The sequence below is a fragment of the Coenobita brevimanus genome, chromosome 31 (genome assembly GCF_032717465.1).
Source record: "Coenobita brevimanus isolate Jiangsu-jjx chromosome 31, ASM3271746v2, whole genome shotgun sequence".
In the NCBI taxonomy this organism is placed as follows: Eukaryota; Metazoa; Arthropoda; class Malacostraca; order Decapoda; family Coenobitidae; genus Coenobita; species Coenobita brevimanus.
Genome location: NC_136984.1, coordinates 14,727,474 through 14,739,628, shown reverse-complemented (window position 1 = coordinate 14,739,628; position 12,155 = coordinate 14,727,474). Strand labels below are relative to the sequence as shown.

General features: G+C 41.6%; 1 protein-coding gene across 1 annotated transcript in view; it reads left to right on the top strand.

The window, feature by feature from the left end:
• The window catches only part of LOC145395418 (DNA polymerase delta catalytic subunit-like), a 134,054-nt gene extending 122,187 nt beyond the window's left edge, over nucleotides 1-11,867 (top strand). Inside the window, exons 17-22 of the mRNA XM_080269023.1 lie at nucleotides 689-861; nucleotides 4,395-4,644; nucleotides 6,606-6,735; nucleotides 7,808-7,947; nucleotides 8,919-9,046; nucleotides 11,771-11,867. Coding sequence (XP_080125149.1) covers nucleotides 689-861; nucleotides 4,395-4,644; nucleotides 6,606-6,735; nucleotides 7,808-7,947; nucleotides 8,919-9,046; nucleotides 11,771-11,867 — 918 coding nt within the window. The remainder of the gene's footprint in view (nucleotides 1-688; nucleotides 862-4,394; nucleotides 4,645-6,605; nucleotides 6,736-7,807; nucleotides 7,948-8,918; nucleotides 9,047-11,770) is intronic.
• The last annotated feature ends 288 nt before the right edge of the window (nucleotides 11,868-12,155 follow it).

The following is a 12,155-nucleotide window of genomic DNA, read 5'->3' as shown; positions in this document are numbered from 1 at the left end:
TGTCTGTCTGTCTGGTCATTTCATACTCTTCATCTCCAATGCACTGCATCTGGTAACTTCAGCCACTAATTATTATTGAACCTCCCTTGGCACAAATTTTCTTCAGCAGCTTATTTTGCTTTAACTAGGTACAACACTTCTTTGCGACTAGCAGTATGTTCTACTGTTAATCTCTTGTTATAACTCAGCTTCCAGAATGGACGGATTGCAGTTTTAGTCCAAGTTAAAGTGGATAGAGTATAGTTATTCTCATGAGGAAAGGATTGAGAGTGAGTGACTAAGCAGGAGAGTATATGTGTATGAGGGGGAGAAGGAGATGGAGTGGGAGACCAAGGATGAAATGGAGGGATGGAATGGAGAGGTATGGAGAATGAGAGACTAACCAGGAGAGTGCATTTGAGTGAGGTGGAAGTGGTGAGAGGTAAGGGAAGACTGTGGATGAGATGGAGGGATGGAGTAGAGAGGTATATGAGAGAGGGGGTTATAAGGTGGGGGAAGGGCAGAGAAATGGCAAGGGACAGGGTAACAAGGAGGCAATTTGTTTGTGGCCACCCATTATAGGATTAAAGCATCTGGCTGTAGATAGATAAACTCTTTATTTCTCATAATCACTACCATTTCTCACACTTCCCTGGACAGAGGGTACTTCTTCAATATTCGATTCCATTTAGCAAACCCTTTCTCCCAGGTGTACTTCCCATACCTGCTGATCAGCAAAAAACGCTATGCCGGTCTATCCTTCACCAAACCCGAGATCCACGACAAGATGGACTGCAAGGGTATCGAAACCGTCCGGCGGGATAACGCACCCATTGTGGCCAACCTCATCAACACCTGTCTGCAGAAGATCCTGATTGAAAGGTAAAGTACAGCACGTTATTGTTTCATATTGACTTTATATATTGATGAGACAGAGGATGGAGAGTAAGAGACTAACTAGGAGAGTGAATCTGAGTGAGATGGAAGGGGGAAGAGGGAGGGGGAGACGAGGATGAAATGGAGAGATGGAGTATAGATGTATGGAGAATGGGAGACTAATTGGAAGAGTGTATGTGAGTGAGGTGGAAGGGGGGAGAGGGAGGGCGAGACCATGGATGAGATGGAGGGATAGAGTTGTGATAAAAATGAGAGAGGGGGGTATAAGTTGGGGGGAAGGCAGTGAAATGGCAGGGAACAGGGTGATATGAAGACAATTTGTTTGTGGCCACCCCTTATGGGATTCAGTCATCTGGTTATAGATACACAGATATTTTTGCATCTTGAAATCCAGAGTACTTTACAGAAAAATTCCTAATAGAAGTTCTACTGACTCTTTTTTCACTAACCTCAACACTTGTCCGTAGAGAAAGTTCTTGTTATATCACTTTTTTTTTTTTTTTTTTTTGCTATCAAGTCCACATTACAAAAAAATAGCATACCAAAATTCCATTCATTTCTTTTAACCCCTAAAGACCTATGTCTGCTGAATGACAGTTTTGAAAAATGTAGCATAAAGTCCTATGTCTGTTGATGATACAGAGCCCACCTAAAACTGGCAGTAGGTTGCACTGTCTCTTTTGTGACGTATATGGGACCAAGCCAATGAGAACTACAGTATCTGGTGGGGTATGGCAGGATTGGACCTCTAGAGGGGGGGGGGCGACACTCCCTTCTGGCCATGTCTCCTCCTACCTGTGCCCCACTGGCCCCTCTCCTCATTATGGCCTCCCAACCACCCATACCCCAATATACCTCCTGGATACCATAGCTGGTGTGCGTAGCAAGCATACTTCCTCCCTTCACTCCTCTTCACCCCCAACACCTCCCTTCCTTCCTCGACCTTTATCCATTCCCTTTGTTTCCAAGCACGTGGGGTTTTCCTTTGCTACTCACTACTATAAACTCTAGTTTCCTTTCGTGATCATTATTTCGCCTTGTTTTATGCTTGGGAATATATATTATATTGTTTACAGTTATGTTTGTAATGGCTATTAGCCCCCCTACCCCCCAAAAAATGTCTAGTACAAATTTTGTCATTTACGCAGGGTGATAGTCTTAATGTCACGGTACCTTGCCTCACAGAACCTCATATTTTTTATTTTTTTGACCATTTACACGGATTAGTTCTGTTGTAGTAGTAGTTGTTCCCTAGGCAGTCTGGCCGAACAGCCCCGAGTCCCTAAGGATGGCCACGACCAAGACCAGGCTTTCCCCCAGGGCTCTCAAGGAGTGTATGTTGTGTTGTTGGCGCAAGCATTTGTGTGTAATGCAGTCTTCCATAATGTGCGTAATAGTATGGGGTGCTGTGTTGCATCCTGGACAGGCTTCAGTGACAGAGTCATCCAGCCTCTTCCTATAACTCAAGAGGACTGGATCATGCTCATATCTCAGCCTGGCTAGGTGGACCCTGTCCTCACGAGGGAGGTAGGATTTAGAAAGGTGGATACCAGGAGGCCGTGCATGCAGCTATGTGTTATCTTTAAGTGACTGAACGGAGCAGAGAGTCATTTGAGTATGGATGTGCTTCTGGAAGCTGGTTTGAGGTGGGCGAGGGGGAGAGATGACGGTATTTGTGTATGATTATTATATGTTGGGTGTTGTTTTGATGTGCTTGGTGTTTGTGGATGTGCTGCCATGTAGTGTTGTGGACTGTGGGTTTGTGGAGGCTGCAGCAAGAATATATGTGCCTCTCATGTCTATATGATCCTTGACTTTGAGAACTTTGTTTTCTTGGTGTAGGTGGTCTGTGGGTGTAGTAGCTGTGCAGCCTGTGATTATTTTTAAGGCCTTGTTCTGTATGGTTTGTAGAGTGTTGTAGTATGTTTTAGTGAGGTTAGAATCCCACGTAGGGCTTGCATAATTCATCAGTGAACAAGTGAACGTATATATTGTTTGTATACTGTGGTCGTGGTTTCTTTGTTGTGTCCAAATATTGCATGGGCAAGTGCCCTTAAGGCATTGAGTCTTGGTGTTAATTTACCTTTAATGTTTGTGATGTGTTGTTTAAATGACATCGATGTACTGTATGTTAAACCAAGGATTGTGTGTGTGTGTGTGTGTGTGTGTGTTAGGGGAGTGTTCTTTATTGTGAGATGTGGAATGTGACTGTGTTCTACCGCCCAGTTTGTGAGAAGGATCACTGTAGATTTGGCTGGGACTATTTAGTGTCTGTTTTGGGTGAACCATTCATGTACTGTGTTGAGGTAAGGTTGGAGGATATGTACGGCTGTGTTTGCATTTTCGTGTGTATATGTGTTATGTCATCCGCAAAGGAAGCTATGTGTATTTGTGGTGTGTGGGATGTGTGTATGTCGTGCATGTATAGGTTAAAGAAGTAGAGGGACCAAACAGATCCTTGAGGGACGCCGTTTGTGAAGCTTCTGATGTTCGTTGACTGACTGGCAAATGTTACATTGCACATCTACATGCAAATTAGTTTGCCAGCCATCTTTTTGTGTTATTGTGTATGTTTGTGTTGAATATTATGTTTGTTAGGTTGTGGCGGAGGATGCCATCAAAAGCTTTGCTAATGTGTATTGTGACTAGGAGTGTTCTGTGTGGTGGCCTAGCTGAATTGATGCCATGAAAAACTCTCTGTGTAAGGTTTGTAAGAAGAGTGTTTGTGGAGTGCACCAGCCTAAAACCATATTGTGATGGGGCTAGGGGTATGTGAGGTGTAACTAGTTGTAACACCAGTCATTCAGTAACACATATCAGTAAATGTGTTTGGCTTTTTATATGTTACATACTGAAATATTTGCGTGCAGAACCCGCTAATGTTGTACACTATGCATCATTTAATTTTACATTCATGCATTCTCAAACAACTTGTTTTATGCATAGGCACAAAAATCATATTGCTTTTAGTGATTTCTGTAGTTTTTTTTTTTCCTTTGGCAGGAATTGTTTTCCATTTACTCCCATTCTCTGGCAGATTCAGCGGTAGACTTTATTTTTGATGGTCGCTAGTACTGTAACCATTGGACATATGAGCGTGAAATATACTTTTTCAGGTTTGTAAATTCAAGCTCTTGAAACATGTAAGAAAAAAATTACAATCTGAGAAAAAAAAAAAAAACGGACCATAATAATTGAAGTTCTGGGGATAGGCACCTTGAGAAATCTGCGGTCTTTAGGAGTTAAGCAGATTTGCCAGCTTCTCCCAATTTATAGTGTCAACTGTGTGAAAAAAGTGGCGATACAACTGGTACGTTTCTCCCCACTCTTACCGTACTTTTAAAAACATATCTTGTTTTTTCTCCTACCTCAGGAACCCAACAGGAGGGGTTGCGTATGCCAGACAAACTAAAGTATCTCTAACCTTCTGTGTGACTTCTGTGCTAAACAAGCAATCTCTTACCCTCTGTGCGAGTAACCGTATTTTTAAAACATATTCTGCTCTTTTTCTTCCCAAGGAACCCGTCAGGAGCAGTTGCTTATGCCAAACAGACCATCTCGGACCTGCTCTGTAATCGCATTGACATCTCCCAGCTGGTGATCACAAAGGAGCTCACCAAGACAGAGTACAAAGCCAAACAAGCACACGTAGAGCTGGCCAGCAAGATGAGGAAGCGGGACCCAGGCAGTGCACCCAAGCTTGGAGATCGTGTGCCGTTTGTCATCATTGCCGGGGATAAGGGTACCCTGGCACATGAGAAGGCTGAAGTGGGTTTGGTTCGGTTAGGTTAGCCTAGGAAAAGTTAGGGAAGGTTAGATTAGGGAAGGATAGGTTAGATTAGCAACAGTAGCCTTTCCAGATGGCAGGCAAGGAGATCTGGATGTCTCTCTCTCTCTCTCTCTCTCTCTCTCTCTCTCTCTCTCACACACACACACACACACACACAATCGCAGATATACAGCCTACAGAATGTAACGCTTATCATATTAGACACACATATCCACTTCAAAGCACCGGCAAATGAAAAGATGAAGTATGTATGACCAGATACAACAAGGATAGCACCCCATTTTCTTTTCAGTAGTCAACGAAATTGTATACTATAACTGCGGCTACTATAAGTGTATGTGGAGGTGTGTGTGTAGAGGGGTATGCATGTTAGGTGTAGGGATGTTGAAATGTTGATTGATGTGTGAATGATTCTTTGGTCCATTTCACCAGCCATGTGTGTCAGTTCTTCCACTTGTATGCTTTATCTTTCCTTATTCTTGGACTCTAACCTAACCATACCTCTTAGAATTAATGGTTGTATTGATTGTGGTGGTGATGGTGATGATGATGATGAGGAGGAGGAGGAGGAGGATGAGAAGGATTGTGATGATGATGATGATGATGAGGAGGAGGAGGAGAAAGATGATGATGATGATAATTAGTGATTGATGATGATGACTGGTGATGATGAGAAGGATGGTGATGCTGATGATGACTGATGATTAATGATTGATTGATGATTGATGGTAATGTTGATGAGGATGGTGATGATGATGATTGATAAAGGCGGTGATGATGAGGATGGTGATGATTTACAAAAGTGATGATGATGAGGATGGTGATGATGAGGATTTACAAAAGTGGAGATGATGATTAATGATGATGATGATGATTATGATGATGATGATGGTGATGATGATGAGTGGTCTGTTTCCTTTTAGGCTGTATTGACAGTTCTTTTAGTTTTATGCTTTCATTCTATGGTTTCTGGATCCTACCCCATCCCATTATTGAGTGTGAAAATAGCATTAGGAACGTGGTAGTGATGATGATGATGACAGTAGCGGTGATGATGATGGTGATGGCAGTAGCGGTGACTATGATTCTGACTGAGTGGCAAAGTAGGGTTATGAACATGATAGTAATGATGATGATGGTGATGACAATAGTAGTAGTGATGACGATGATGATGATGAAATTTGACAACGATGATAACAGCAATGATTATGATGATGATCAACGATGATGAAAATAGCAATGATTGTGATGATGATCGTATATGACAGTGTTGAAGAAAAAAACAATGGTGAAGAAAAAATGAAGATACATGACGATGTTGAAGACAAAAATGATGATACATGATAATGTTGAAGACAAAAATGATGATACATGATAATGTTGAAGACAATAATGATGATACATGATAATGTTGAAGACAATAATGATGATACATGATAATGTTGAAGACAAAAATGATGATACATGATAATGTTGAAGACAAAAATGATGACACTTGACAATGTTGGAGACAATAATGATGATACATGACGATGTTGAAGACAATAATGATGATACATGACGATGTTGAAGACAATAATGATGATACATGACGATGTTGAAGACAATAATGATGATACATGACGATGTTGAAGAGAAAAATGATGACACGTGACAATGTTGAAGACAAAAATGATGATGTTGATAACAGCAGTGATGAGGATGACATATGACAACGATGAAGAGAAGAGTGATGATGGTGATGACAAAGATGATGACAGGAATGATAATGATGACAGCAGTGACTGTGATGATAATGATGATTGTAACAGTGATTATGATGATGATGATGGTGGTGGTGATGGCGATGATGGTGGATGGTAATGATGATAATGGTGATAATAATAATGATGTTGATGATGATGATGATGATAAACAACCTCTAACCCCCCCTCCCCAGGACCCCATCTACGTTTTTGAGAACAGTCTTCCGGTGGACTACGAATATTACCTCACCAACCAGCTCAGCAAACCTCTCCTTAGGATCTTTGAGCCCATCTTAGGGGAGAAAGCCGAGAGTCAGCTGCTGAGTGAGTCATTGATGCTCTTGTCGTTAATCTTCATATCATCACCTTATTACACTAGTCACTCTATTTAGCTATCTATCCATCCATCTGTCTACCTATCTATTTATAGCCAGACGCCTTAATCCTGTAAGGGGTGACCACAAACAAATTGTCTCCATGTCGCCTTATCCCCTGCCATTTCCTTGCCCTCGGTCCGCCTACATATAATTCACGTACACTTTCCTAGTTATTCTCTCACTCTCCATCCTCTCCACATGGCCAAACCACCTCAGTGAGTTTCTCCTAACACTTTCTGTCACATCCACATCCACATCACAGTGCCCCTTCACTTCCACATTTGTCAGCCACTCTCCCCATCTAACTCCACATGCACCTCACTCACATACACTTTCCTAATTAGACCTACTCCATCATTCCACATGACCAAACCACTTCAATGTATTTCTCCTTACACTTTCTATCCCACTTTAACTTGGTTAAAAATTGCACAAATGATAATATTAATGTGCCGTGAAATCTCTTCATAGGCAGAGATAGGTCCTTAATACCTTTTCCTAAGTGACTTATTTTCCTATTACACCTTACTATCTTATTCTCTGTTACACAGATCCTTCCAGTTTTGCCATACTCTGCATAAATAATGTATAAAAGGGTACTAAACAGCCGTATCTAAAAATAAATCACCAAGGAAGAGGTGTTAGGGAGCTTCCATAACCGACGAGAATATAGGCTTTCCTTGATGGTAAGTGAGGCCATATAACCAAATTATGGCACAAGGTGGTTTAATGGGTAATTAAGGCGCTCCAGTCGGATTGAGCCTGTGCAGATTTATATCCAAGGGATGGTTGGGGATTATTGCTCACGTAATGCCACTCAGGGATCAGTGAGGCTGCTCTCTCTCATCTTAAATATCAGGACAAACTTGCCTAGCCCAGGGCTTCTACGCTCCTCATGAGGCAATACAGGATTAAGATGATGTATGTATGTATGTAGAGTATGATGATGGATTGATGATTATGAGTGATTGATTGACTGTTGATTATAATTGATGGATTGGTGATATGGGTGGTTACAGAGGGTGACCACACACGTTGTCGCATCATCACACAGAGTAAGGTGGGTTCCATGGGCAAGTTCATCGCCAAGAAGGCCTCCTGTGTGGGCTGCAAGGTGCCCATACCATCCGCTGCCCAGGCACTATGTCAACACTGCAAGGTTAGAACACTTAATTTAGTCACTGGAGTCTCTTGGTCTCTATTGCATTCCCAAGTTCGTCATTGTAGTCTCATAGTTAGTCATTGGAGTCTGTTGGTCACTTACACATCTAGTTAAGTCATTGGAGTCTCTTGGTAAGTCATTTTAGTCTCTTGATCACATTTACATACCCACACAAGTCACTGGAGTCTCATGGTTAGTCATTTTAGTTTCTTGGTCACTTTTACATACCTACTGTACTTTAGTCAACTGAGTCACTTGGTCACTCCTCTATACAGGTACATGAAACCATTATTATTTATAGACTGCTGTTGCCTTGCCTCAGACCCTTGCACCTTGAAAGGATTATATTTCACACACACACACACACACACACACACACACAATAATAATAATAATAATAATAATAATAATAATAACAATAATAATAACAGTAATAATAATAATAATAATAATAATAATAATAATAATAAAGAATAATAATAATAATAATAATAATAATAATAATAATAATATAAGAGCACAAATAATCACAATAAATGAAAGTCAAATTTAAGATCCATTCATTTCGAGATGCCTGGACACACTGCATCCAAAAGACTGGAGATCATATTCAGCAGAAAATACAAAGACAATTTCAGAGTTGACCTGTAGCATACATGAAGGACAGGGAGTAACAGTTAACTCTTACATTAGAGAGTTGGACAGGAGAGGGATGGGATTTTGCTGCCAGATGGGTGCTTCATGCCCTCCGCAGTGGTGAAGGGATAAAAGCAGACAATTCAGAGGAGTAGGGACCATTGAAGTAACCATTTGTGAGCCAAGTAGTGTCATAGTGTCACTGTATGTGTAGAATGCAGTATAACATCCTGCAGTCCTTTCCGGCCAGCCTTATTTCTTCCCCATATCAGGAATGTGAGTAACATGCTTTAATCCATCCTGACCTACCATAGTACTCCCTCCTTTACCAGAAACGTGAATGTGAGGTGTACATGAATGAGATGTCCACACTGGCTGTGCTGGAAGAGAAACTTTCCCGGCTGTGGACCCAGTGTCAGCGCTGCCAGGGGTCCATACATGAGAAAGTTATCTGTACGAGGTCAGTTATTGTACCCTTGTAGAAGCTGGTTGTCTATGAAATGAAAATAATTGAGGATTTTTATCCGATTTCCAAGTTGGTGTCTATCTTTCTTGAAACTTCAAAATTGGCTGAGATATTCAAAAAAAGTTTGCTACTGTACTACAGAGTTTTCCTCCCAACCCATGTCCCCATTTCTTGCTGATGCGATAAATCTTTCGCTCAGGTACATACGTTGGGGGTCTAAACTGTGAATTAATTTGGCGCTCTCGCTCGCTTCGCTCGATTGAACAATTACTGTACTGTATCGTTATAGTGGTATGCGGGGGTGGTCACCATACGCTCACTTGATGTAATTCTGCTCTCAGGTACCTGCCCTTTCCTCTTTTCTTTCCTTCCTTCCTCTTGTCTTTTTTTCCTTCATTCTTTCTTCTTCCTTCTGCCTACGTGTGACTCTACACTAAGTGACAAGCCAAATGGTTTCCTGTACACCAGGAAACCATTTACTGTGCTGGGTGGTAACCACATATCCAAATAATGGCACCTGGTGGTTTAGTGGGTAATTAAGGCACACCAATCGGATTGAGCCTTTGTAGGTTTAAATCCAAGGAAAGGTTGGGGCTTATTGCTTATGGAATGCCACTCAAGGATAAGTGAGGCTGGTCACTCTCATCTTATATGTCAGGACCAACTTGCCTAGCCCCAGGCTCATACGCTCCTCATGGGGCAACGCTGGATTAGATGATGAATGAATGAATGAATCATTACTGTGTTGTATATATTTTATGCTTATTTTTCAGCTTTGACTCATGGAAGAGTTTTTAAAATAGGGAGTCGAGACAGATAGTGACACAATATCCGGCTCAATGCAGAATGTTGAGCTGCTGGGGGTTACTGTGCAAGATCAGTTAACCTAACCCTATTTTTCCCAATAGTTTTGTGCTCAGTTATACATGTTTCACAATCCCATATTTTCAGTATGTTACTTTCTTCCCAATTCTATTACTTGACCAGCTTGTACCAGATCAACTGTTGTACTGCAATAACTTGAGGTCAATAACTTTATGTCTGAAGTATCATTTTCTTTTTTTACCCCATTAGAATGTTATTTGTACAGGATCAGTTGTTGTACCCTGTTATCATTTAGGCATGTAGCAACTTACCCAACCTACATGATCATAAATGCAAGTTTTCCATTATTATTCATTATCATTCTGACCTTCTTTCTCACCTAAGGATAGCGTGAAGAAGAATGTAGAGAAAACAAGTAAAGTGAAAGCATGATAGAGAGAGAACTACCGCAGCATATGCAATGAAATGGACCAGATATTCAATCACATCATTCAAGATCTTGTACACCTGACTACACCACATAGACCAAACCATCAACATATACAGTAAACTTTCAATTATCCGGCGTAATTCAGGCAAGCACTATGCCAAATAAAATGAGACGCCAGATATTGCATAGTACCCCCACCCCCCATCGGTACAACATTCGGCGTGAAGCTGGCTATTGTGTTATTGTCCGTCTCAACCCTCTATCCTAAAAGCTTTCACAAGAGTAAAAGATGAAAACTAGGCATAAAATACAATACATTAATGATACTGAGCAGTAATACAACACTATTTGGCCACTGCTTACTAGCTGGGTGATACACCGGATATTGCATAGAACCACCGGTTACTTCCCGTTCCAGAGCCAGATGTTGCATAATTTCGTCGGATGTTGCTTTACTAGAGCCAAGCAAATAGTACCAGATATTGCAACGACGAATAATTGAAAGTTTACTATAAACTTTCAGGTATTTTCCCCTATAGATGCACCGCACATGCCTGTGCCAGGTGGCTGATTTTCTGAGCCATTCTAGAGATTGAGCCTTAATATCTTATCCCTGTATAAACCTATTGTTTTTAACCATCTTTAGAGCAGGACACTACTGAGGCAGTTTATTCTGATGACCACCATGTGGTTTTATTCAGCTTAGGGTAGCTCTTGCCTAATAAAGCATTATTTGCTTTCTGAAGTACTGGGTTATTGAGTAATTGACTGGCATCCTAGTGTATTTAAGATTATCAGCATCTGAAAATAATCCATGACTGTGAAGAGGCCTCAGAGAAAATATATAGATTAAAACCTGTGAAAATTTGGCTGTGAGGTGAACCCCAGAAATCCAGAGGCTGGGGGCTGGAGTGGTGAGTGAATGAGTGAGTGTGTGGTTCATTGCACGGGGCTTCCCGTCGCTTAATTTTCCCACTCTCATGGTTTTTTCTTCTTGGTTTTTGGACCTGTACCTCACCCCCTCCTTAGACGAGGAAAAAAGGATAGGATGATGATGATGAATGATGGGTGAATGGATGTGTGACCCAGTTTATCGAGGAGGTCGAGGATGAGATGGAGGGATGGAGTAGAGAGGTATATGGAAGAGGAGGATGTGAGTGGGGGGGGGCAGGAAAATGGTAGGGGACAGAGCGACATGAAGGGGATTTGTTTGTGGCCACCCCTTACGGGATTATGGCGTCTGGCTGTAGATAGATAGACATTGGTAATTCTTTTACTCCTTTTTGCATCCATCCCAGCATTCACCATGTTTAGCTGGATATTGGGCTAGAATAATAATAATGATAATGCAAGTAGATAGAAATAGTTATAATAGTAATAGTGATGAGTCTGAGCTTAGTGGGAAGTGTAGCTAAATGTGTTTAAAGCTACATAATGGACTCACTCTTTAATCCCTATGCCAGCCGTGACTGTCCCATCTTCTATATGCGCAAGAAGGTGCAGCTTGAGTTGGTGGAGCAGGACAAGGTGTTGCAGAGGTTTGGAGCGCCCACCTGGTGATTTTGGCTCCGCACAGGGGAGAAAGCTGATGGTGACATCTTTTTTTATTGCGTTCTTGTTTCCACCTGGTGGTTTTATTCAGCCAACGAGAGACTGCTCAAACTACCTACACCTATCTGTCTATAGCCAAGTGCCTCAATCCCATAAGGGGTGGACACAAACATATCACCTACATATCGCCCTGTTCCCTGCGTCCCCCCGACTTACACCCCTTGTGCTCATATACCTCTCCACTCATCCTTCCATCTCATCCTCAGTCTCCCCTCTCTCCCCCTCCCCTCCACCTCA